Consider the following 22,220-nt stretch of genomic DNA (forward strand, 5'->3'; position numbering starts at 1 on the left):
AAACGAAAAAAAGCTTATAGTTGTGAAGAGAGAGTAAGAAACGCAGCAGAAGACGGAGGTGGCCGAGGTAGATGGAGACGACAAAGCTAAACCGACTCATACTAAATTATAACCCGACCCGTTTTTCCACTGAAACAAACCCTAGCCCATTGGTTTTAAGCTTTGGGCCTATTAATCTATTATAGGCCCATGCTTGTACTGTTATCGTTACGACGACGTTTCGTTGTTCCGATTAGGAGGATCTTCTTCATATCGCCGGCGACTGAACTTTTTCTGGAAAATGGATGGAGGAGAAGCTTCGAACGAGTCTTCGTCTCGAAATCAGCTTGAGAATTGGACAGAGTAGGTTTCGAATTCGATGTTAATTTGATTCCGCATAATCGAATCGATTGAGGATTTTGTTTGATTGGTTTCAGAGAGCAGGATGAGCTGAAGAAGAAGCTGATCGAGTACGATGACTTTACATGGAAGTTATCTTCATCAATGGAACCGCCTCAGGGATCGGAGATGCTTAAGTACGTTGGAGGTGTAGACATGAGCTTTTCCAAGGAAGATTCATCCGTCGCCTGCGCTTGTCTCGTCGTTCTCGAGCTACCTTCTCTGCGTGTAGTCCACCATGAGTTCTCTCTACTCCGTCTTCATGTTCCTTATGTCCCTGGATTTCTTGCCTTTCGTGAGGTTCCCGTCTCCTCGAGCAATGCTCTGTTGTTTTCATCTGCTTGACTGAAGAAGTATCTCAAATCCCAAAATTGGATTTGGTTTTGTTCATGTTACAGGCTCCGGTTCTCTTGCAGATTCTGCAAAAGATGAGGGATGATAAGCATCCTTTCTATCCTCAGGTTTTGGTTTTATCTATAAATTTGCAATTGGCTACTCTTAAACCATTGCTTTTGAGTTGTCTTTTAAGATTTTGCTTTTTTATCTTCTAAAAGTTTCTTACTTTGTTGTTACAAAGGTACTGATGGTGGATGGAAATGGAATACTTCATCCACGAGGTATTAAACACGAAACTTTCTCTGTTTACCGTAGTTTTTAAGTTGCATCTCAAGATCTGTTATTTATGGTGTTGGATGTCATTGTGTTCCTAGGATTTGGCTTGGCGTGTCATTTAGGTGTTCTTGCTCAACTCCCTACCATTGGGGTCGGAAAGAACGTACATACTTCTCAGAAAATCTTTGGAACCGTTTTTGCTTGTGTATATTGTGTCATCGGTTTTTGCTTTTCCTACATGTGCATTTGATCATTAATGTTGAAGATATGTTTTGTAACATTTTCAGCTGCATCATGTGGATGGTCTGAATCAATCTGAGGTGAGACGGTCGCTTCAGCTCAAAGAAAACGAGCATGAGCAAGTTATCACTTTGGTAGGGAACTCTGGATTTACGTGGGGAGTGGTCAGTGACTTTGCTTTAACATGTGCTGTCTATAATATGTCGTGTCTACTTTCTTTATACCCCGTTCTATTAGTAGTCATTAAATCACTTTAAGTAAAGAAACTTCACCACAGTGGATTTGATAGTGAATTTAATGGTCGAGTTTTAAAAATTACTTTCAACAGGGATTTCGTCCAACTCTGAGTTCTATAAAGCCCATATACATTTCGGTTGGCCATCGCATATCACTTGAATCTGCTGTTGAAATTGTCAAGATGACCTGCAAGTACCGTGTTCCCGAACCTATTAGACAGGTATGTGATGCATTTAGATATGCCAGCAACAGATAGTTATTAAGTGTTTTTAACTAGTAATACAGACTACTACTATATGCAGGCAGATATAAAATCAAGAGCATATCTCCAGAAGCATCAAACTGAGCCTTTTAAAAGAATCTGGACTGCGACGACGGGTCAGGTAGCTTCTAATGTTTCCTCCACCATTCTAACCCTTATCATATAATTAAGTTCTGATAAGTAGCTCACATGTCCCTTTGCTTCCTTTTTATGTCTACTAGACTGAACCTTAATCTCTGGAACGAGGCATTGAACACTATTCCTTGTTACATAGAACTCTCCAAAGTCTTTACTTCAATGGACAGATCACGTCACTGAAGATCCGCCCCAATTCTCTCCTTCATTTATCTCACTGACTCGAGGATTGCAAGCTAAACCAAGACAATCAATGTTGTAAAAATACACTGGAATGTTCTTTACATACGGTACCGTAAGCTTAGTGTAAAATGTAAATAGAAAGAGTAGGAAACTGGTCTAGGGTCATGGTATTATTTTTAGTTGTTTGGGGGGACCTTTTGGGATATTGGGAGAGTTTGGGGTCTTTGGTTTGGTATTTCTCTTGGTTCACCGTCTGTAACTCGTTTCTCATTCAATAATAAAGTAAAAGTTTTCTCAATCTTAAGAGGCTGTTAAGGGTGAACACTGAACATATTCTCAGTAGTGACACCTCCTGGAGCCCTCTTTTGCAGGAAAACCTACTGGACCAATAAGGTTGTGTTGTTTGAAGATATGGGAAACTTTAGGTTTGGAGCCTTTTTGGTTATTATGAGCTCTGATCACTAACAAGACAGGCAAAAGAGAGACAGTGAACACCATTCCAAACTGCTATCCAGAAATAATAGATCAAACAAGAAAGACATAAATCTCACTGTATCTTTATGTTTCTCCATAAACACCAAAGTTTCGCAAAAGAAAAAGGTAAAAAGAAATAACCAAACCCATCAAATTTTCTTCAATGTATTCACAGAACAATATACAGACATATCAAGAAGAGTAGCAACACTGCCCTTGGTCGTGTCAAAGGCATCATGGTACTTGCTTCACTAGAATCATCTGACTTGATCATTATCTTGAACTTGCAACTCCCAACAGAAGGATCCCTGTTAGTGATTATAGAGAGGCCGGGGAACTTACACGCACTGTCGAGCTGATTACTTACCTGGTAATAGCTATTGAACGCATACGAAACATTCTGTGCTAAATTCAGGCTACCACAAGAAGAGCCATATCCAAGACTAGTGCAATCCGCATGATCACAAGCGTAGCTCACGCTTGGTCCCAATTGAGGATCTTGTAGATTAGCAGTTGGCGCAAGAATACACCATTTCTTTGCCAAATAGTGCACATCTTTTGCCGGGATAAGCCCGTTACCGGTACCAAGACTGAGCTGATACTTAGGGCGTCCATCAATGTAAAAAATTCCCCAGTGTCTTTCAAAGTTTCCAGGCTGAATGCTTTTGGCATCTTCATCAATAAGACTAAACAAGTAAGCATCCATTGCACCAGGTCTCATAGGTGTTCCTTTATTAGCCTTTTGACGGTTCATAAACCCTTGATTGTACCTCCTCGCATAGAGCATGTTTGCGTTCTTATCTCCATCTGTTGGCCACCCAACTTCCCCAACAATAATAGTCAAGTTCCCAAACCCATTCTTCTGCAACGACCACACAAGTGTATCGTAGTTTGCATCAAGAACATTGTCGTAGATTCTTCCATTGTCGTTTATAGGATCACCTGTTCCATCAAAGAAAGCAAACTCCACAGGGAAATTGGGATCGTTGTAGAGACTGATGAAAGGGTAAATGTTGATAGTGAACGGTGCTTGGTTATCACTCAGAAACTTCACAATGTTTAACATGAGATCGCGGATTTCAGGCCTGAAGTCTCCATCAGAAGGGAGATTAGACGCACTTTGGTACACATCCGCGTTAAGCGGTACAGTGACTTTGACCTGAGTAGCTAAACCGGCTTTGATGATAGCTGATTGTATATTCTGAAGAGCAGGAAGAGTTATGCTCTCAAATGTTCCGTTGAATGCCTTCAGGAAAGGCTCATTCCCAACTGCCACATACCTAAATTTAAACACACAAATTAACACATTTTGTAACTTCAATCTCAAAGAATCAAAGACTATCTTCAAAGTTTCTATTTTTTTCATCATCAACTGTAATCAAAATCTAAAGATTGAACCTTAAAGGTTCAACAATAATCTCTTTTAACATCTTTTAAAGCTCTTGATTAGAACAAACAAAGAGAATATGCTGTTTCAGTTAGATGTAAGAACAAACCTGATATCGACGCCATTGGAGGAGACATGAGCAGAGACATTCTGAGAGACCCACCTCTCGGCGGCTGCAACGCTTCCGGCTATAGGAGCAAGCAAGTCGTTAGGGATTCCGACCATAACCTGAATCCCTGTCCGACTCAAAGCCTTGAGAATCGCCGAGTCGGCCTCGAAAAGTTTCACCTTTTGGATACCGTTTTCACGGAGAAGTCTCACAACCGTAGCTGGAGGTAGCGGATGCCTCGCCTGTGAGCCCCAGTTCACACCAATCCCTTCAACTTCAATTAACAAGCTTCCGTACAACAGAGTAATTGCGAAAAAGACAGCAAAAACACCTTTGGACAACATCGGAACCAAGAGATGAATTGTAAGCACCCTAAACCCAAAACCCAATAACCAAAACAGCAAAAGAATCTGAACTTTGTGGTAAAAACGAGCTCAGATGTAAGAAACAGTAAAGTATGAAACTTCTGTTTGAAGAAGAACACAGCTGAGTTTTGGCTTTTACTTCTCAATCAACCGAGTGTCGGAAAATCAAATACAGTACTTTTAAGTTCTCTTATTAGGTGGATTTTGGAGAAGAAGGAAGAGAGAGTTGAAGAATTAAGATTGAAACATAAACGATACTTGGAGAGAATGTTTTGTTTTTTTCCTTATTTTCAGACATCGAACATAAAACGAAAATGGCTTTTTTATTGTCTGTCCCAATGTCTGAAAGGCGGTGTATGCTTTTTGATTGGTACCCCTAATCACAGAAAAAATAATTAAATTAGCAGAATATTATAAAAAAAAACGGAAAACAATTAATTAAAATTTATTAAACACGACTAAAAAGAGAAACATTTAATGTTTTAGTTTACGTTAGGTGTTGGTCTACTTCGTAGCTGTAGCTTCTTCACAATACCACTCAAAATCAAATCTACTTATATGATACGGCTATCAATGATAATTTAAGAAAAAATTCCTTAAAAGTTTTGAAAGTTAATCAATCATATATATATAGACATAAATAACATCAATATCTGAAGATCTGGGTTTACTAACTTTGTTACAGTTATTATTATAATCAACAAGTGTGATCCTTTAGATTAAGTACTGCGAAATAAAAGATGGTTTGATGTGAGGCAGGGGCATGTGGGTGAGGTCAAGCAGAGGTGTCAAAAAAATAAAAAAGAGGAGGGAATCTTTGAAAGATTGAGGAGCAGTGTTGTTCTGTGATGCTCTCATCAGAATTAAAGTTGAATGAAAATTAAGTGTTTTTTTTTTTTTTTTTTTTTTTTTTTTGTGTGAAAGGAACAGTGAAACAGGGGAATGTAAAGAGGTCGGCAGGAATGGTTGGTGTAGAACCATTTATTACTTATCCTTCAAGCCGCTCTCTCGTTTCTCTCCTTACATTATTATTGTTGAGCCCATTCTCGGCCCATTTATAAGTTAATTAAAGAAAAAACTTAACAACATGTAGTCGTTTCTTTTTAGAAAAACTTGAGTTGGTCAACAATATGCTTGTTGGAAACCCATAAAACTTAATAATAATGATCTGTTTCTGAAATCTTTCTTTTTTTGAGTTGTTAAGGATATTGTGAAATATTGAAGCACTAAACAACAAATCTAAAATGACTTGGATATCCACTCTGACTCAATTTATATAAAGCTTTTCCACCTCAAGAAGGTAATGAATACACTTTTCCACGTTTTTATTAAATAGAAACTCTGCATTGTCTTTTTAACCCCAAAGATCGATTGTCCAATGGTGGACATGCATTCACTGATTCTGCAATGACTTTAATTTCTTCTTTCTCAACAACAACATTATATTTCAGTCACCCACACATAAAATATTTCGTCTTCCTCAACAACATTATATCAGTCACCCAACCACATGGCCACACATAAAAAGGTCTTTTTATTTCTTTGATCAGGTAAAGTTTTCAATTCTTCTTACACGTGTAAGAGAACAAACCCTACTATTCAAGTCGATCGTGTAAAATCCAACAATCGAATCTTTATCCTTACATGATTAAATATACTGTATATGCGAAAACAATAAAGACGTGACCTAAAGAGAGGAGAAAGAAAAAAAAGTATAAGAAGCATCGGTTGGACGTCGAGTCCGAATGCAAATACCGTATTCAATCTAACCAAATAAGTCAAACCAAAATCATTTTATCCACTCGGGTTCGTAGGTTTTAACTTTAAACTTGTATAATCTAAAGGTGAAAGTGGAAGAGCTGTCATCTTTTATGGGATGTAACCAGCCCCATCATAACTGGATAGACCTGGAATGATTAGATAGTGAAAAGATAAAGTGATATCGGGTTGATTATATTTCATTTGATATATTTGTGGTTGATTGTATAACTTAGAGAAGCATCATTACAATTAAATTTAATTTTCAAGGGAAAGTGATAAGGACATGTAAAGCTCGAGGGTGTCGAAGAGAGCGTGGCCAATTTTGGTGTAACTTTTGTGTGTGAGTCGCGATCGTTCACCGACCGGATAAACGCATCTAGCCTTCTGATTCCTTGGTATCGTTTGGTATTTTTTTTGTATCTACTAACAAATATCTACCAACAAAAAAGCCCGTTTTGTAATCCATCATAACTCGATGATATACTTGGAATGATTTAGATAGCGAGTGAAAAGAGAAAGTGATCGGGTTGGTTTGTTTTGATTTAGTTGTGGTTGATTTATATAACTTAGAGAAGCATCAATTTAATTAAAGGGAAAGAGATAAGGACAAGTAAAGCTCGAGGAGGGTGTAGAAGAAGAGAGCTAGCGTGGCCAACTTTGGTCTGTGTATTGTAACTTTGTGTGTGATTAATTATCGTTCACCGACCGGATAAAACGCATCTAGCATTTCTGATTCCTTGCTATCGTTAAAAAATAATTCTTTTTTTTTTACAATAGCCAATGCGAAAAAAAAAAATTCTTTTGTGGATAATTTAGCTTAACGTGTCCGTGCAGTTCCGCATTTAGTTACCCGTTAAAAAATAATTTATTTTTAATCTAATCATAAAATATTTATCTATATGTGGGAAGATAATACTATAAAAATATAATAGAAAATTAATTCGAAAATACATTTTAATTTGATAAATTATACATCTATATATTCAGAAATAGTAAAATATGATAAGGAAGTAAATCTCTACATTTCATAAGATTTTTTATTTATAGATATCATGTAACGAAAAAAAAAAAAATGATAAATATCGAATCTTTTTATTGAAGGTCAACAGAATCTTGAGTGAACCTAAAAAAAAATAAGCAAGACTCGTCAACGCTAAACCAAATCAAAGCAAAACAAACCTTATCCTCCGATCTCTCTCTTTCTCTGTGAAGCCGCAACAAATCTTTCCTTCAATCGTCGTCGTCTCGGTGAGTCTCTCCCTATACTTTTCTTTCGATTTTGCTGTCTCTGTATTCTGTTTAGGGGGAAATCGAGAAATTTTAATATCTTCTTGTTGTGATCTCGGATTATATATTAGGTTTAGATTTAGACGGAGGAGAAGAAGAGACAATTATGGCGGTTACTATGAAACATATGTCGTTGATCGTCTCTGCGTTTGGCGTTATCTCCTTTGTTTTGGGAGTCATCGCTGAGAACAAAAAGGTATTTAAAAAGTCAATAACCTTGAGAATTTCGTGTTCATAGTGTATTTTTTGATTTCATGTTTGTCTTGGATGCTTTTGGTTGTTTTATCGAACGTGTAAACTAAATGGCGCAAGTTACTGAGATTTTGGACTTGTCTATTAGTATGAAACAGTGAATCTTTACCTCTTGGATTGCTTGTTTATTTAGGTTTCTTTTGGTTGATGTGTGTGCTAACCCCTTTGGTTCACGTTGCTGAATAAAGGATGATACATTTGTTTTAGTCTCAGTACAACATTTTTGGTTTTGTATAAAACAGTGATCTTGTACACTACTCTTTGTCACTGCTTCATTTTTATTATATCTTATGATAGAGAAACCGATTGTTTTTCATCTTAACTTTGATGGTCTACTGAAACCATTAGCTATATTGCACTCTTTATTCACAATTGTTTGAGACTTTGAGCTCATCACTCTCACTGAGATCTTCTCCAGGGTGATTGAATTTCAAGAGCTTTTCATATGGATACCACTCGGCTTACTTATTCAATGTGTTATTGATTGTGTGATTTGTTTCTCTTCTTTTTCTGTTTTCTCCTTAGCCTGCATCTGGGACTCCAATAACTGGAAAGGGAGTAGTTATTTGCAAATATCCATCTGATCCGACTGTTGCTTTGGGATACCTCTCTGCTGCCTTTCTCCTTGCCTGCACTTTTGCTGGCTACAAATCCTTGTTCATCTCTTACAAGGGAAAGTCTGTTCCTAACTCTGCCTTATTCAAAAGCACCAGCTTCTTTGTCTTCTTCAACATTGCCTTGTAAGCAAGCACATCCTCTCTTTTTCAATCTCATTTTTGATTCACCAATAAATCTTTGGTGGTGGTGTCTAATTTTGATTCCGGAGTTGTTTTTGTGGCCTATGGTTTTTGTCTTGTAGGATAACATCTGGACTGGCCTTGTCTCTGTTGCTCTGGCCAACCATTACAGAGCATCTTCACTTGACCCGTAATGTTCACCGGAACTTAGAGACCAGCTGCCCCACGGCTAAGACCGGTCTGATTGGTGGAGGTGCCTTTGTGTCATTGGACTCGTGCCTTTTCTGGTTGGTTGCTCTGATGCTCGCTGATAACGCCCGTGAAGACCATTTTGATGAAGTTGAAAACAGAAACATCGATGGAAACTCTTCCTCCAGGGATGTTAATCTCAAGATTGATGCCTGAGAGGGAATGGTATTTGGGTAATAACAAAGGGTTTTCAATTTGTTTTTCTACTTGTTCTCTTAGGAAATGATCATTCGTTTCTTCTGGTTTCTTACGACTTCTTTTTCTTAAAAATGATTTGCTAAAAATGTTATTGAATTCCATCCGAGCACCTTGATGCTTTGTGATTCTTAAGTTGTACATATCTACTCAGATTAAATAATCTTTTCGTTATATCTGTTGCTCTGACATAATTTTCTATGATATAACACTTTGAAATAACTCTATTCAACATTATTCTTTTTAAGAACATACTATATGCTAGGTAGCTTGAGTTCAAGTGGGAACTGGTAACACATTGATGGCACTATCACAAACCACAAACTCCACTGAAGGTGCTCTTGTTATGATTTAAGAACCACAAAACCAATTAGACTGATCTTTTATATCAAAACCAATTAGGCCACGAATGTTTACAAGTTTTTAAGTGGTTTTTGAATTTTAGTTTCTAGTTTTTAGATTTTAGATTTTGTGTTAAAAATTTATTAAAAAAAGAAAAACAGAAAAAAGAATTCAAATCACACTTTAATTAGCTTTAAAGTAGATTTTTGAAAAATCTAAAACCAAAAACACTTTTAAAATCTACGGCCATTCAAGGCCTTAATCTTATTCGTTTTACGCTAGGATTGTGGTAAAATAACTGGGCCTAGGTATAGCATATCTGTAAAAGCCCATGAGAAAGCCCAAGATCAGTAAAATTAAACCCTGTGAAAAACCCTTTCTTCGTCTTTGTCGTCGTCGGCTCGAGAACAAAGATTCACTTCCTTCAATTCCTTCAGTCCCTTGTGAGCTCAATAGAGAGAAGAGAGACGAAGAGATGCCGCTCGGAGAGAGAGGAGGATGGGAAAGGAGTGAGTCCAGGTACTGCGGCGTTGAGACTGATTTCTCCGACGATGTTACTTATCTCCTCAACTTCAACATTTCCACCGGCGGTTTTGACTATGTCCTCGCTCCTCTGGTTCGTTTCTTTCTTCCTTCCGAATCTCTTGTCCTTGCCTGTTGTTACGGTAGACATTGACGATTAGAAATTTTATAGCTTTAATGGAGTTTATACTTTTTATTATTTACTGCAGATGAACCCTTCGTATAGGCCGAGCTTGGTGGAAGGAAATGGTGTAGATACTCAGGTTCTTCCAGTCTCTGGCTCTGACTTAGTCTTGTCTCCCTCTCAATGGAGCAGTCATGTTGTTGGTATGATTCTCTTTGATTTTTCCCTTGTGTGCTTTTGTGCTTGTTATGAATTATTGGTTTTCATATTAGTTGTAAATTTTGTCATTCTCTAGGAAAAATTAGTTCGTGGATTGATTTGGATTCTGAAGATGAGATCTTGCGGATGGATTCAGAAACCACATTGAAGCAAGAAATAGCTTGGGCTACACATCTCTCTTTACAGGTGCTTGTGAATCTATGGATTTAACTCGCACCCTATTTGTCTCTTTGTTTTCTTGGCTGCAAAGTGTTTTCTTTTTGCAGTTTTAGATTGTATTGCTTGAGGAGAAATTATCCTGCTAATGTCTGTTATTTGTCACAGGCATGTCTTCTTCCCACTCCTAAAGGGAAATCGTGTGCCAATTACGCCAGATGTGTGAACCAGATCTTACAAGGGCTGACTACCTTGCAGGTAGTTTATGAATTTCTTGCTGTCGGTCTAGCTTTTATTTAAGATGAGGCTTTTCGTTACAAGAGCACCTTCAGTCAAGCTCTAACATTTTATTGCTTCTTTTTTGTTTTGTTAAAATGTCATTCTGCACTGAAGTTATGGCTGAGGGTTCCACTGGTGAAGTCTGATGGTGATTCAATGGATGATACCTCAGAGGGATCGGTAAGACGTAGGATCAAATTTGTTGCAAACTTAAGATTGTTCGTACCTTTTGTGCCTTCTCGGATTTTTTAGGGACTCTCTAGTGCAGACCCTTTGGGATCATTTGATGTTGCCTATGTTAATAGGCCTTTGAAACCTATAAATACAAATGAATGTTTCTATCTGTTCACGTTTTTGTACGCTTTGTGTTAGAATCGTTCTAATATATACTCTCTTCTATGCAGAATGACTCCTGGGAGCTGTGGAATTCGTTTCGTCTTCTTTGTGAGCATGACAGTAAGCTGTCTGTTGCTCTTGATGTTCTGTGAGTTGAGACTCTTGATCATTTTTGTTAATATGGACCCAAAATTCTTTTCCACTCTTCAATCGTAACACCATTTCCTTTATCTAGGAGTACGCTACCCTCTGAAACTTCACTAGGACGCTGGATGGGAGAGTCTGTGAGAGCAGCCATAGTCAGCACTGATGTAAGTGCCTGACTTTTTGCCGCATTGTTAAATTCTCGACTTTGAAGTCCTGTGAATCACAAAATGCTTCTTATTTGGGTTTGCAGTCTTTCCTAACAAATGCTCGGGGTTATCCTTGCTTGTCAAAACGCCACCAAAAGTTAATAGCAGGATTTTTTGATCATGCTGCCCAGGTAATAAACATCCCACTCTTTGTGATATTGAACGCTAAATTCAAATCCTATTTTGATTCACAAGATGGATCTATTCCACTCAACCTGGGATTCAATCTTGTAAATGCAGGTTGTAATTTCTGGAAAGCCTGTTCATAATCTTCAAAAGTCACATGATTCTAATACGGAGGGTAATTTTTCTGTATAATCTCTTGTCCGCTAACAGTTAGCTTTTATCCTCTGGGCTTGTTTTCCGTAGCTCAATTTATCACGGGCATTGGTTATAATCATAGTAAATTCCAAGTTCAGAGCTAAACAGTTTATTACCGGCATTTTTTGTCAGGTACAGAGAAACATCCTCTGCGGACATATTTGGACTATGTTGCTTATCTGTTCCAAAAGATGGAACCACTTCCTGAGCAGGAACGCATCGAGGTTGTTTGTTCGATCCATTTGTCTCAGTTCCTTTTATCACTAGATGCAAGCAGGCAGATACAACTCAATTCTGACAGTTATATTATTCTTTTTACAGCTGGGCTACAGGGATTTTTTGCAGGCACCCCTTCAGGTTAGCCTCTTTCATAAGTAATACTGATTTCCGTCCGTTCATCAGAATAGTTTTTCCTGTATGAAAATGTGCAATTCTTACTGTAAAGAGCCTCTACTGCTTTTTTTTCTTAATGAATACAGCCTCTTATGGACAACCTCGAAGCTCAAACCTATGAGACGTTTGAGAGAGACTCCGTTAAATACATCCAAGTATGTTGCATATGCTAGTTTTTTTCCCTTACATCTTCTGCTTTGGTTTGCAGAGGAGAGTGGACTGATGGATGAATCATGTTGAACAATTAATTAATATACTACGAATTAGCTTAGTTTGGTTTTTAAAACATGCTAACTTTTGTTCATCTTTATGTTGTTAGTATCAAAGAGCAGTTGAGAAGGCCTTGGTGGACAGGGTACCTGATGAAAAAGCATCCGAGTTGACTACTGTATGTCACATGTCAATGTTTTGTTTACGAAGTGGCAATTTCATTTTATAAGTTTTGTTTCTGGTATACTTGTGAAATACTTAAGTAGGACTTAAAGATTTAGTTTTTAGGTCTTGATGGTTGTGGGGGCAGGAAGAGGACCCCTTGTGAGGGCATCGTTACAGGTAAAGTCCTCATGCGATTCCATGCTGATTACAAGGAGACTTTGAAATTCATTTGTCTCTTTAATCTATTGTGTTCATTGGTTACCTTTCCCAGGCAGCTGAAGAAACTGGCAGGAAGTTGAAAGTTTTTGCTGTGGAAAAGAATCCTAATGCAGTAGTAACACTCCATGTGAGTTGTCAGCACCGAGTTAATTTTAACATGGCTAAATTTTTTTATCTTGATTTCTTTAGGACTTGTGGTGTAGTTTCTAATTGATTATTGTTATCCTTTATGACAGAATTTGGTTAAGATGGAAGGATGGGAAGACATTGTTACGATAATATCCTGTGACATGCGTTTTTGGAATGCTCCTGAGCAAGCTGATATATTGGTCAGTATGTGCAGATTTTTTGTAGCTAATACTCATGCCGACATTATAGAGTTCATCTAATTCTCGTTTTGCCTCTTCTTTGCAGGTTAGCGAACTGCTGGGTTCTTTTGGAGACAATGAACTTTCTCCTGAGTGTCTCGATGGAGCTCAAAGGTTTTTGAAGCCAGACGGAATTTCAATACCATCCTCGTATGTGTACTCCTTCGCTTAGTTGAATTTCCTTAAGAAACTCATCTGTCCGTTTTTTTTTTTTTTTTTTTCTAACTGGAGGAACATCATCATTACTTTTTCAGGTATACAAGTTTCATACAGCCTGTGACAGCTTGCAAGCTTTACAATGACGTAGGTTCTGCTTTTTGCTATGTGCTCTTATTCACCAGAATTTTCAGATTAACTCAAGTTTTTATCATCTATTTGGCAGGTAAAGGCTCATAAAGATCTTGCGCACTTTGAAACTGCTTATGTTGTCAAGCTGCATAGTGTAGCAAAACTTGCTCCTTCCCAATCTGTGAGTCTCTCTGTCTCCAGCATTGTCTAAAAGCTTAAAAAGAGTGCTCTTTGAATGCATTTATGCAAGTCTTGCAATTTCTCCGTCTCAGGAATTTTGGTTTGGTCTTAATTAGGTTTTCACATTTACTCATCCAAACTTTTCAACAAAAGCCAACAACCAACGCTACAAGAAGCTTCAGTTCAATCTACCAAGCGACTCTGGCTCAGCTTTGGTACATGGTATGCTTTTTTCTAGTCTTTTTTGCAATGTAAGGGATTTTTCATCTCCATTTCCGTAATCTGAAACTGTATCTAATGCATCATACATAACTCATTAAAAACAGGATTCGCTGGCTATTTTGATTCCGTCCTGTATAAAGATGTCCATCTTGGGATTGAGCCTACAACAGCAACACCAAACATGTTCAGCTGGTAATTAAAAATAGTGTTTAACACTTCAATTAGTTGATTCACTCTTTTCTATCGATCCTCTTACTTAAAACCGAGATTATATTGTGTTGCTTCTGGCAGGTTCCCAATCTTTTTCCCATTGAGGAAGCCTTTGGAGGTTCACCCTGATACTCCATTAGAAGTACACTTTTGGAGATGTTGCGGTTCCTCAAAGGTAAAAGAAAGTTAAAACCATAAAGATTCCACACAATTAATTCTTTTTGTCTAAAGAAATATCATTGATCCTCTGATATTTGGGTTCAGGTTTGGTATGAATGGTCGGTATCTTCACCTACTCCATCTCCGATGCATAACACCAATGGCCGTTCGTACTGGGTTGGCCTTTAGGATCAGAGAGATTTTGACTGATGATGAAGTTATGTAATCTTATTGTGCTGTGCTGTATTTTTATGTCACAAGAAAGACAAAAGTTTACGAGTGAATCAAATCTCTTTTGACCTTATTAATGTTGGTACTTTTTTCATTGCACTTTTAATACGGAGTTATCTCTAATAGACACGCCTCTCATCTCAAACGGCCAAAGTTTACAAGTGAACCAAATCTCTTTTGAGCTTATACATGTTTGAACTTTTTGCAGTAATTTTGTTCAACTATTTTTAATACAGAGCTATCTCTAATACACGCTGTCATCTCAAACGGCCAAAACAGTACAACAAATCCTGCATCTTCTGTTTGACAAAACAATAGATTACGAAGTTGCGTTTAAGGAGTTTTGTTGCTGTTTTTGAATCCATTCGTCGTAATCTTTAAGTAACTGCTGAAGCAGAAGGGGAACGAGTGTATCTACCAGAGTCTGCATTACTCTGCAATCATCATATCAAAATATAACATTTGCTCGACAATTCGAGCCAAGAAGCAGGATGAAGGTAAAGTGAACAATAATGTACACTTACAGATTCCCAGGAGCCTCAACAGCTGATACAGGAAGCATAGTGAACGGTCGCGTTGAGATCTGCCATGAACAAGGGGGATTTTGATGAACAGTGGAAATAGAGCTTATTCATATACAGAAACCGCATCAGTGTCATAAATATGAACTATCCACATTCCACAGAATGATGGATCACAGAAGAACATCATGTGCAGTGCAGTATTTGATACTCTTTAAGGCTACATACGAATGCACGAGAATGAAGTTACAAAGGAATGACAGAAATTGAACTGCAGAGTACACTACCTCTAGAGTGACATTCAATCTCACGTCAACCTCCAAAAATGGGTCTGGATCTTCCATGTTCCAAGTCATGCAGTTTGTCATATTTGCTGCGAACCAGAAAAGGGAAAACACTTGTATTACTTAAGAAACCTTAGATTGAACTGATATTTTTCAAGTGCTTTTGTTCACAAGACGAGAGTTACCTGAAAACCTTTCACTTTGGCTCTCCAACAACTCTGACCCCTCCAACTGCAAGACAGCGGTTCAAAACATTTGTTGGTAAAAAGAAAACAATAGAATATCAAATAAATCAGAACAGTGGGTTTTCTTCATCCAACCTTACAGGAAAGCAGCTCAACTGTACAATCTTCCTGTGTGGGAGTGACCCTCAAAATCAGTACTGGATAAACTTCATAGCTCATTAACTGAACTTTTGGCAATGTACATCTGCACTGTAAGACAAAGATTTACTATCTCCCTTTCCAGATAAAAGCATATTTCCATATACATCTTCTAACAGATGAGAAAACATCTCACAAGCTTGTGATTTGGATATCAATCAGAAAAATCTATGTCTATAGTTAGAGATACACTCTTAAAATACCTCTACTTACGGATATAAAATTTCCTCTCTTAACAGTTTCCACCTAGAAAACTAAAAGAGGCTTACATATATACCAATCAAAGCAATGAAGATCCTAAAACCTCTGGAAAGACCTTAAAGCCAGACAAGTATTAGGGAAGCTTTCAGTGTCCTATCAAGATTGATAATCTTGGGGTAAAGAAAGAACCTGTAAGTATCATCACTATCCTCAACTAGATGATAACTCTGTAACGCCTTAGCGTTGATTACAGCCTCCATGCCAGATGGGTGTTTCAAGAACTCAGTGAAAGTAAGTTCCTTTTCTCCATTAATCTTTAGATTGATTCTCTGCTTGGAGGAAGCAGAGAGATTCGCTTTCTTTGAGTTAGAAATCACCAAATCTCTTTTGCCATTATGAACATTCCCCATATGAATCCTCTCCCTGAAAAACAGAGTTCTTGACCTATCATCAAATCACTAAACCAAAAAAAAAAAAAAAAAAAGGATAAAGAAAGTTTAAAGACCTGTGGATGGTGTTAGGGTAGGATCTAGACAAACCCACGAAAGATCCATGGCTTTCTGAAGTCGCAGAAGTTCTCCATCCGTTGGTAATCCCATTAATATCCATTTCTCTATAAAGGGTCAAGAAACCCTAAATCTTAAAAATTGATTCGTGCTACAGAAAGAGACTTATCGCTTCGCTCTTGCACGATCATCTTCGTGTACACAATTAGTGACGAGGAGAGTTCTCTCCGTCAATGACCCATAAAACTCTATCCGCCATTAATGGATGTGCTCTGATGAAGACACATAACGTTAATGCTCTTCCACGTGTGTTTCTCGACTACACAGTAACTTCCGTGATTAATTTACAAAAATAATCTAAAAACACACAATGTTCTTTATTACAACAAACTCAAGACTTTGGGTTACAAATTTATTACACAATACTGTATGTTCTAATATGATACATCAAATATATTCACAATCTGATTGAGTGTCACCATGTGATACGAGGAAACAATGGTTCAACATCCGAAGGAGAAGTTGAAGCCACAGTACTAGAGGCGACCGGAGCAGTGACACCAATGCTCCAAGAATCGCCTCTGTTTATTATATTCACAACTTCGTCTTCTTCTTCTTCCTCCTCGTCAATCTGACTCTGCACCTGTGAATCCTCCGGAGAAGTACATATCTTTTCCAACTCCGTAAATACTTCTCTCATATTTGGACGTTTCTTTCCTTTCGAGCTCAAACACTTCATCGCCAGCTTCGCTACTGCCATTACTTGTTCCGGTTTGCAGTCATCTCTTATTCTAGCGTCCATGATATCAGAGAGTCTCTTCTCTTTCATGGCAAGTCTGAAATGCTCTGCCAAGGCTACTATTTCTTGAGTGCTTTGTACCGTTATGACAGGCTTATTTCCAGTAATAAGTTCCGCTAGAACCACTCCAAAGCTATAAACATCACTCTTTTCAGTATATTGGCTGGACCGGTAATACTCTGGATCCACATACCCAACCGTACCTGAAATGATCGTTGTCCAGTGAGTTTGATCTATGGTTACTGACCTTGATGTTCCGAAATCAGCCACCTTGGCTCTGTACTTTTCGTCTAGTAGTATGTTTGTTGACTTGATATCTCTATGATAAACTGGAGAAGATGCAGCAGAATGAAGATAAGCAAGCGCTCCTGCCATATCAACAGCAATGCGTAGACGCATTCCCCATATCATAGTGTAATCATCAGATTCTTCATGGATATGCTGGAAGAGGTTTCCATTGATGATAAACTCGTAAACCAAAATAGGTACTTCTGTCTCAAGACAACATCCCAAGAGTTTGACGACGTGTCTATGGTTTATCTGAGAGAGAATCACGACCTCATTGATGAACTCTTGTAGTTTGTCTTCATCTATAACTTTGGATTTCTTGACTGCAACGGTTCTGCCATCTACGAGCATACCTTTGTACACAGTACCTTGACCTCCATGTCCAAGAACTCTGTTTTCGCTGAAGTTCTCGGTTGCTTTCTCTAGCTCTCTCGAGTTGAAGATTCTCGTCTTTTCAACATTGCCTTGTCTTGTATTTAATTCTTGTTGCAATAGTAGTCCCCCGTTACGTCTGAAGAACTTCTTCTTCCTCTTTGTCATCCTTCTCTTTATTAAAAACTTTCTCAACCACCATACTCCACCAACTAGGACTAAGACCCCAAAACCCGCACCCGCCCCTGCAAAACCGCACAAGAATGTTATAGGTTGATCCTCACTTGCTTTATAAAAGCTCTAAATTTGTGACACAACTTGGAACAAAAATCAGTGACCTACCTATCATTATTGCTTTAGTCTTATCGCCCACACAGCGATAGCTTCCCTCGGAATTCACACAAGTGTCTGTCTTTTTACAGTATTGGGATTTGTCTTTACATTCATCAATATCTAAATTTAAAAGATGAATTATAATCAAATGATGAAAAGAACAACTTAAAAGATGTGTGCACACAAAAAAAAAATAGAAAGAAGAAGGAAGGAACATAGACTGACCTTTGCATCCGTTAGTAAGATATGGGTTACCTTTGTAGCCATAGGTGCATCCACAATTTACATAACTTATTTCAGATATAGTGCTTCTGGCGCATGTACACTTTCTTTCAGGCTCAACTAAGTAAGTAGTATTGTGGTTATATCCTCTGTAGTTGCATGCCAAGGAATTCAGGAAAGAATTATTTTTCGTCTGGATTACCCATCCTAGACTAACCGTAGCATATCGCTTAGAAAGTAACAGTTTTGTTTTGGTCGCATTCAACAAAGTGTAGATTTCATCCGTTATGAAAGCGACTGTACACTGTACTTTTGTCGTCGAGTTTCCATCATTGCTCTCTGTTCTGATACCAATAACTTGTTGAGGCTCGGTAGGTAGACTTGCCTGGCAACATCCGTTACCACTGCATCCTGTTTCTTCTGGTTTCTTCTCTGTACAATCTTGGTCCTGAGAATAGGATAAAATGTTGCTCGAGCACCCCGTTTCGATAAAAGGGATGCTATTGCTGTGGGAGTCTTTGCTTGTATTATTGCTATGCGAGTCTTTGTTTGTATTGCAAGTCAACTCGCATCCTACCATGTTCGGCTTTATATACATCAACGACACTTTGCTGTTGCAACCAACCGCTATGAGGCTGTTTGTGCTGTCAATGAAGAAAGGGGTACCCGTGAAGTTCATTTTTGATCCGCCTGACTCGTCGTTTCCACCGCTCAAACATCCTGTGGATGTAATCGGGAATTTGACACGAACTAACCCAAATGATTCATGACGATCAAGATTGGATACTTCATAAGCAAAATAACTTTCTGCAGTCGGAAGAGAGATACTCACAACTTCTTTGCCAATTACAGAAAGGAAAGGGACAAGCTTTCTTGAGGTTGTATTACGACATTCAATTTCGTAATACTTCTCGAGATAGCAACCTTTTCCAATTCCAAAAGGGTATCGGATAGAGACTCTTCCACATTCACTTTGACAAGTGGTTGAAGCAGCAAGATCTGCAGAATAACAAAACAGCAAAAGTAGCAACGTGAAGAGATTCAAGAGGAAAGAGCAGTTTCTATTTCCATAGCTCATGTTTCTCTACACTTAGCAAATTTGATCTTCTTGAGTTTCTTCATTACTATAAAAAGCAGATGGCCTTTGCAAGTGGAGGAGACAGAGGATAATATTTCTCGGGGCTAATGGTCTTCACCTTGGAATATTTTATTGTTCCCTCTCTTTGTATTTTTCTTGATCAGCTCAACTTTATGGCGGAAAGCTTCTCTTTTAACTGGTTTAAATATGGTGAAAGTCTTTAAATTTGATAATTGATTACAAAAGAAAGATAAAAAGCTAAACCCTTTAAAATGCAGTTTCTTGCAAAAGTCATATTCATATCATCATGAACTCGTAAAATACAAAAAACACGTGAAAAGCAGAGTTGGGTATAAGAACACAGTCCATAACTTTATTCAATTTTGAAGAAAATAAACTAACACGAGGAAACTTTAGGCTCGTAGTATTAAAATCAAAAGTGATCCAGATGCAAGAGAAATACAATAACAAAAACAGAAAAGATATGTGAAGGTAAAGAGAATTAAAAGTATATAAACCCCAAAAAAAAAACGTATAACCATATTTACCCACCAAACCCCTAAAGTCTTGTTGTATAGAAACAGACCAGAATCAAAACTGTAAGCTCCTTAAGATATTAGCAATTCATAGCATAGATTTACCTGAAACGAGTACTCACATCCACAAAACACACGCACACACAATCTCTTTTTCTGTAGCACCAATACAAGAAAGCCTTCTTCTTTAGCTCACTGGGTCTTCCTCAGCTCGGTGTCCCGGTCTCAGTAATTGCAGCTTCCTCTTTTATTTCTGGAGTGGGGCTATTTCCACGTTCACTACTCGAGCTGCTGCTGCTATTAACCACTTCGCTGGTTTCAATCAATGGCAGAGAGTCTGTGATCGGTGAAGCAGAAACAGCAGGAAGAAGGGTATTCTCGTCTGAATTCTTCGGTTTGTTCAGAGCGTTACAGTGAGGACAATAGTATGTAATGTATGCAAAATCCTCTTTCCGAGCAAGTCCTGCGCAATTATAAAACACATTGCAAAATTATGTTAGAACGAATATATAATATAAGACTCAGGTGAAACAATGATGCTTAAAGATTTGTTCACCGTTATGCATATGACAATTCCCACAAATGAGTGCAAATGATTGTGTGGGATCTTCGCCCACGAGTAGAGCCGCAACGCGTGAGATCCAACTGCCATCAGGAGCAGCATATCCCTGAGGATTGTAATGTTCAACCAACATCTGCTGGTTTTGCTTTGTGGTGCCTGGAAATCTCTCGGTTGTTCCGGAATGGTGAGACTCATCATCAGAATGATGTGTTGAAGTGCTCCCAGAACCGTGGGTTTTAGTATTTGGTTGTCTTCGATTCCTCAACCCACGTGATTGGTTAACCTCCATGTCATTGCTCTTGCCCGAGGATGGATCGTGTTGGGATTCATCTCCTAAGTATACTTTCAAGCCTGAATCGGCACCCAATTTGGATGCCAGGACAGTTGCAGCAGCTGCCTTTGCAGCTGGGTCCGGGTCATACCTCTGCACAAAAACGCTTATGTTAGCACCAGCGCCACACTCTTCAAGTCACAGTGGTAATAATTGATCTGTATTTCGAGTTATTGAACATATTGCACGGCTACGCCATGCCTACAAGACATACTTTAAAAAAAACTACTTTATGTATTCCTATTCCTATATAGAGACAGGCATGGATGCATGTTATGGTGGCATTAAATACAATGAATTCCAACTGCCATACTAAGATTCTAACTTTCTATTCATAACCACTATTATCACAAAAATATGGACAAGAATCTTCTAAGACATAGTCACTCACTATCATAATCGCCAGTATCACAAATTCTCTATGATCAAAACAAGACTAGTACCTCACCTGAATAAGTTGTTGTGTAGTATAATAATTGGTCCTTTCTTTAAGCTCATTGATTTTAGCCAACCTTTCTGCTCGAAGCTTTTCTAAGGTCTTTTGATCTCTGCGGTCAACTATACAACCATTTTGACACAGAGGAGACGATAAGAAACACTGAAGCTACTAGAACACACCAACATCTTAACCATGACATGAGCATATAAACCAAGGAAAAACACAAAGACTCACACATCTTTGAGAAGCTGGCGATAGAGGAATAAGCAAGAGCAGAGAGAGCAGGTAAGAGAAACATTGGCAAGATCCTGAAACTCCTCATTCTCCAATCCAAATCTTCCGTTCTGGTTGTCAAGATCGCATAACCCACAGCAATTATCTAAAAAGGAAACATATTTTACCACATTATCGCAATCTATTTCAACTAACTACAAAACATTCAAAATTCATAATCTGACCTCGAATAATACAGAGGAAACGATGAGATTTCTCGTGAGTTTCCTCCACGTAATCGATCTACGCTTCATCCTTGATAAAACAGAGGCTTCTTCCTTCGAGATATACTGAAGCCTCTTCTCGAAATCGTCGCCTCTAACCCTAAATATCCCATTCCACAAACGCGAAAAGAACCCCTTTTGCTTCTTCTTCACGCTATCGGCGGTTGCAGTCGCTGCCACGGCAGCGGCGGCGGAATCATTCTGCTCACCGCTCTCAACCACCGCTCCTTCCTGCTCCTGCGCCATATCCTAATATCACAACGTTCCCACTACCACCACTACCGAAACCGCTGCAAAAAAATCCAAAACAATCGATTCCATCAGAAACTGAGGGAGGAGGAGAAGACTTTAAGAAACCAGAATATGGTTTGACTCAGGATCCGAGAATCATCGCCCACTTGCCTGATGATTCCCTCTTGATCTGGACGATTTTGAATATCTCGAAAGAGTTAGAACAACTGGCGATGATGATTGTGGCCTTCGTCTCTCTCTCTCTCTCTCCGACAGTTTTCTTCTCCTTGGAGAAGCCAAAAGAGAAAAGGGAGAAGGGGGGGGGGATGAATTCGAGATCCACCGGTACAGCCCAGCCACCTCGACGTCAATGCACGTGAGAATCACGTGCTTCTGTCTCAATTTCATTTTCTCGACCCATTACTAGCCCACTATCTTTTCACTTTATTGGGCTTGGGAAAAAAAAATGAATTTAGG

At 38.5% G+C, this 22,220-nt stretch overlaps 7 protein-coding genes across 17 annotated transcripts; 3 read left to right on the top strand and 4 right to left on the bottom strand.

Annotated features, from left to right (window-relative positions):
* The first annotated feature begins 207 nt into the window (after positions 1–207).
* On the top strand, positions 208–2,345 carry LOC104721721 (uncharacterized). 4 transcript variants are annotated; one of them, XM_010439773.3, is made up of 9 exons: positions 208–342; positions 417–678; positions 777–839; positions 956–995; positions 1,089–1,153; positions 1,278–1,394; positions 1,559–1,687; positions 1,770–1,850; positions 1,951–2,345. In XM_010439773.3, exons 1-9 carry the CDS (start codon positions 281–283, stop codon positions 1,960–1,962), a joined length of 831 nt encoding a protein of 276 aa, XP_010438075.2. In that variant the 5' UTR covers positions 208–280; the 3' UTR covers positions 1,963–2,345. The 4 variants fall into 4 exon arrangements, 2 of the variants coding, with proteins under 2 accessions (XP_010438075.2, XP_010438076.2); XM_010439774.3 differs by having other exon boundaries at positions 1,278–1,364; XR_015571455.1 differs by lacking the exon at positions 1,089–1,153.
* A 181-nt stretch (positions 2,346–2,526) lies between these two features.
* On the bottom strand, positions 2,527–5,340 carry LOC104721722 (glucan endo-1,3-beta-glucosidase 5). Of its 2 annotated transcripts, none has more exons than XM_010439776.3 (3): positions 5,058–5,340; positions 4,018–4,758; positions 2,527–3,801 (listed from the first exon to the last, which is right to left on the bottom strand). In XM_010439776.3, exons 2-3 carry the CDS (start codon positions 4,359–4,361, stop codon positions 2,691–2,693), a joined length of 1,455 nt encoding a protein of 484 aa, XP_010438078.2. In that variant the 5' UTR covers positions 4,362–4,758; positions 5,058–5,340; the 3' UTR covers positions 2,527–2,690. The 2 variants fall into 2 exon arrangements, with proteins under 2 accessions (XP_010438078.2, XP_087329336.1); XM_087473210.1 differs by having other exon boundaries at positions 4,874–5,090.
* A 1,809-nt stretch (positions 5,341–7,149) lies between these two features.
* Positions 7,150–9,037, top strand: LOC104721723 (uncharacterized). Its single transcript, XM_010439777.2, has 4 exons — positions 7,150–7,391; positions 7,502–7,626; positions 8,208–8,422; positions 8,542–9,037. The coding sequence occupies exons 2-4, from the start codon at positions 7,537–7,539 to the stop codon at positions 8,822–8,824; spliced, it is 588 nt and encodes a 195-aa protein (XP_010438079.1). The 5' UTR covers positions 7,150–7,391; positions 7,502–7,536; the 3' UTR covers positions 8,825–9,037.
* Positions 9,038–9,579: 542 nt separating this feature from the next.
* On the top strand, positions 9,580–14,283 carry LOC104721724 (protein arginine N-methyltransferase 1.5). 2 transcript variants are annotated; one of them, XM_010439778.3, is made up of 23 exons: positions 9,580–9,821; positions 9,937–10,054; positions 10,147–10,256; positions 10,395–10,484; positions 10,620–10,685; positions 10,910–10,989; positions 11,077–11,152; positions 11,239–11,325; positions 11,435–11,495; positions 11,648–11,739; positions 11,837–11,872; positions 11,995–12,063; positions 12,228–12,296; positions 12,407–12,460; positions 12,555–12,629; positions 12,739–12,831; positions 12,917–13,020; positions 13,125–13,173; positions 13,253–13,339; positions 13,455–13,560; positions 13,665–13,752; positions 13,852–13,945; positions 14,035–14,283. In XM_010439778.3, exons 1-23 carry the CDS (start codon positions 9,681–9,683, stop codon positions 14,116–14,118), a joined length of 1,929 nt encoding a protein of 642 aa, XP_010438080.2. In that variant the 5' UTR covers positions 9,580–9,680; the 3' UTR covers positions 14,119–14,283. The 2 variants fall into 2 exon arrangements, with proteins under 2 accessions (XP_010438080.2, XP_010438081.2); XM_010439779.3 differs by having other exon boundaries at positions 9,595–9,821; positions 11,654–11,739.
* On the bottom strand, positions 14,274–16,437 carry LOC104721726 (uncharacterized). Of its 2 annotated transcripts, none has more exons than XM_087473215.1 (7): positions 16,055–16,437; positions 15,739–15,972; positions 15,286–15,399; positions 15,151–15,196; positions 14,969–15,054; positions 14,685–14,743; positions 14,274–14,594 (listed from the first exon to the last, which is right to left on the bottom strand). In XM_087473215.1, exons 3-7 carry the CDS (start codon positions 15,367–15,369, stop codon positions 14,480–14,482), a joined length of 390 nt encoding a protein of 129 aa, XP_087329341.1. In that variant the 5' UTR covers positions 15,370–15,399; positions 15,739–15,972; positions 16,055–16,437; the 3' UTR covers positions 14,274–14,479. The 2 variants fall into 2 exon arrangements, with proteins under 2 accessions (XP_087329341.1, XP_010438082.1); XM_010439780.3 differs by having other exon boundaries at positions 15,286–15,394; positions 16,055–16,389.
* Positions 16,414–20,003, bottom strand: LOC104721727 (wall-associated receptor kinase-like 18). 4 transcript variants are annotated; one of them, XM_087473214.1, is made up of 5 exons: positions 19,789–20,003; positions 18,902–19,068; positions 18,073–18,819; positions 17,857–17,967; positions 16,414–17,759 (listed from the first exon to the last, which is right to left on the bottom strand). In XM_087473214.1, the coding sequence occupies exons 3-5, from the start codon at positions 18,746–18,748 to the stop codon at positions 16,531–16,533; spliced, it is 2,016 nt and encodes a 671-aa protein (XP_087329340.1). In that variant the 5' UTR covers positions 18,749–18,819; positions 18,902–19,068; positions 19,789–20,003; the 3' UTR covers positions 16,414–16,530. The 4 variants fall into 4 exon arrangements, with proteins under 4 accessions (XP_087329340.1, XP_010438084.1, XP_010438085.1 ...); XM_010439782.2 differs by lacking the exon at positions 19,789–20,003 and adding an exon at positions 19,266–19,346; XM_010439783.2 differs by lacking the exon at positions 19,789–20,003 and having other exon boundaries at positions 18,073–18,789; positions 18,902–19,040.
* Positions 19,298–22,149, bottom strand: LOC104721728 (uncharacterized protein At2g24330). Of its 2 annotated transcripts, XR_015571457.1 has the most exons (7): positions 21,915–22,101; positions 21,474–21,802; positions 21,250–21,394; positions 21,025–21,134; positions 20,240–20,669; positions 19,789–20,146; positions 19,298–19,343 (listed from the first exon to the last, which is right to left on the bottom strand). XR_015571457.1 is itself a non-coding variant. In XM_010439784.3 (6 exons), the coding sequence occupies exons 2-6, from the start codon at positions 21,756–21,758 to the stop codon at positions 19,890–19,892; spliced, it is 1,227 nt and encodes a 408-aa protein (XP_010438086.2). In that variant the 5' UTR covers positions 21,759–21,802; positions 21,915–22,149; the 3' UTR covers positions 19,546–19,889. The 2 variants fall into 2 exon arrangements, 1 of the variants encoding a protein (XP_010438086.2); XM_010439784.3 differs by lacking the exon at positions 19,298–19,343 and having other exon boundaries at positions 19,546–20,146; positions 21,915–22,149.
* Between the last annotated feature and the right edge of the window lie 71 nt (positions 22,150–22,220).

This window comes from Camelina sativa, chromosome 11 (assembly GCF_030686135.1).
Source record: "Camelina sativa cultivar CO46 ecotype springtype chromosome 11, ASM3068613v1".
Lineage (NCBI taxonomy): Eukaryota > Viridiplantae > Streptophyta > Magnoliopsida > Brassicales > Brassicaceae > Camelina > Camelina sativa.

What these genes read in the sequence shown, in the direction of transcription:
- LOC104721721 (XM_010439773.3), top strand. Translation starts at nt 281, where the DNA reads ATGGATGGAGGAGAAGCTTCGAACGAGTCTTCGTCTCGAAATCAGCTT. An exon ending in CAGCTTGAGAATTGGACAGA is followed by an intron (nt 343 to 416) that starts GTAGGTTTCGAA and finishes GATTGGTTTCAG; the next exon opens with AGAGCAGGATGAGCTGAAGA. An exon ending in CCATTGGGGTCGGAAAGAAC is followed by an intron (nt 1,154 to 1,277) that starts GTACATACTTCT and finishes TAACATTTTCAG; the next exon opens with CTGCATCATGTGGATGGTCT.
- LOC104721727 (XM_010439781.3), bottom strand. Translation starts at nt 19,147, where the DNA reads ATGAGCTATGGAAATAGAAACTGCTCTTTCCTCTTGAATCTCTTCACG. An exon ending in TCTTACTAACGGATGCAAAG is followed by an intron (nt 17,968 to 18,072) that starts GTCAGTCTATGT and finishes TTTTAAATTTAG; the next exon opens with ATATTGATGAATGTAAAGAC. An exon ending in GACTAAAGCAATAATGATAG is followed by an intron (nt 17,760 to 17,856) that starts GTAGGTCACTGA and finishes GCGGTTTTGCAG; the next exon opens with GGGCGGGTGCGGGTTTTGGG.
- LOC104721726 (XM_010439780.3), bottom strand. Translation starts at nt 16,158, where the DNA reads ATGGATATTAATGGGATTACCAACGGATGGAGAACTTCTGCGACTTCA. An exon ending in TACCCTAACACCATCCACAG is followed by an intron (nt 15,973 to 16,054) that starts GTCTTTAAACTT and finishes TCTGTTTTTCAG; the next exon opens with GGAGAGGATTCATATGGGGA. An exon ending in GATTGAATGTCACTCTAGAG is followed by an intron (nt 14,744 to 14,968) that starts GTAGTGTACTCT and finishes TGTTCATGGCAG; the next exon opens with ATCTCAACGCGACCGTTCAC.
- LOC104721724 (XM_010439778.3), top strand. Translation starts at nt 9,681, where the DNA reads ATGCCGCTCGGAGAGAGAGGAGGATGGGAAAGGAGTGAGTCCAGGTAC. An exon ending in TTTTTGATCATGCTGCCCAG is followed by an intron (nt 11,326 to 11,434) that starts GTAATAAACATC and finishes TTGTAAATGCAG; the next exon opens with GTTGTAATTTCTGGAAAGCC. An exon ending in TTGTGAGGGCATCGTTACAG is followed by an intron (nt 12,461 to 12,554) that starts GTAAAGTCCTCA and finishes TACCTTTCCCAG; the next exon opens with GCAGCTGAAGAAACTGGCAG.
- LOC104721723 (XM_010439777.2), top strand. Translation starts at nt 7,537, where the DNA reads ATGGCGGTTACTATGAAACATATGTCGTTGATCGTCTCTGCGTTTGGC. An exon ending in TCATCGCTGAGAACAAAAAG is followed by an intron (nt 7,627 to 8,207) that starts GTATTTAAAAAG and finishes TTTTCTCCTTAG; the next exon opens with CCTGCATCTGGGACTCCAAT. An exon ending in GTCTTCTTCAACATTGCCTT is followed by an intron (nt 8,423 to 8,541) that starts GTAAGCAAGCAC and finishes TTTGTCTTGTAG; the next exon opens with GATAACATCTGGACTGGCCT.
- LOC104721728 (XM_010439784.3), bottom strand. Translation starts at nt 21,758, where the DNA reads ATGGCGCAGGAGCAGGAAGGAGCGGTGGTTGAGAGCGGTGAGCAGAAT. An exon ending in TTTCCTCTGTATTATTCGAG is followed by an intron (nt 21,395 to 21,473) that starts GTCAGATTATGA and finishes TTTCCTTTTTAG; the next exon opens with ATAATTGCTGTGGGTTATGC. An exon ending in CGCCAGCTTCTCAAAGATGT is followed by an intron (nt 21,135 to 21,249) that starts GTGAGTCTTTGT and finishes ATGGTTGTATAG; the next exon opens with TTGACCGCAGAGATCAAAAG.
- LOC104721722 (XM_010439776.3), bottom strand. Translation starts at nt 4,361, where the DNA reads ATGTTGTCCAAAGGTGTTTTTGCTGTCTTTTTCGCAATTACTCTGTTG. An exon ending in TCCAATGGCGTCGATATCAG is followed by an intron (nt 3,802 to 4,017) that starts GTTTGTTCTTAC and finishes GTTTAAATTTAG; the next exon opens with GTATGTGGCAGTTGGGAATG.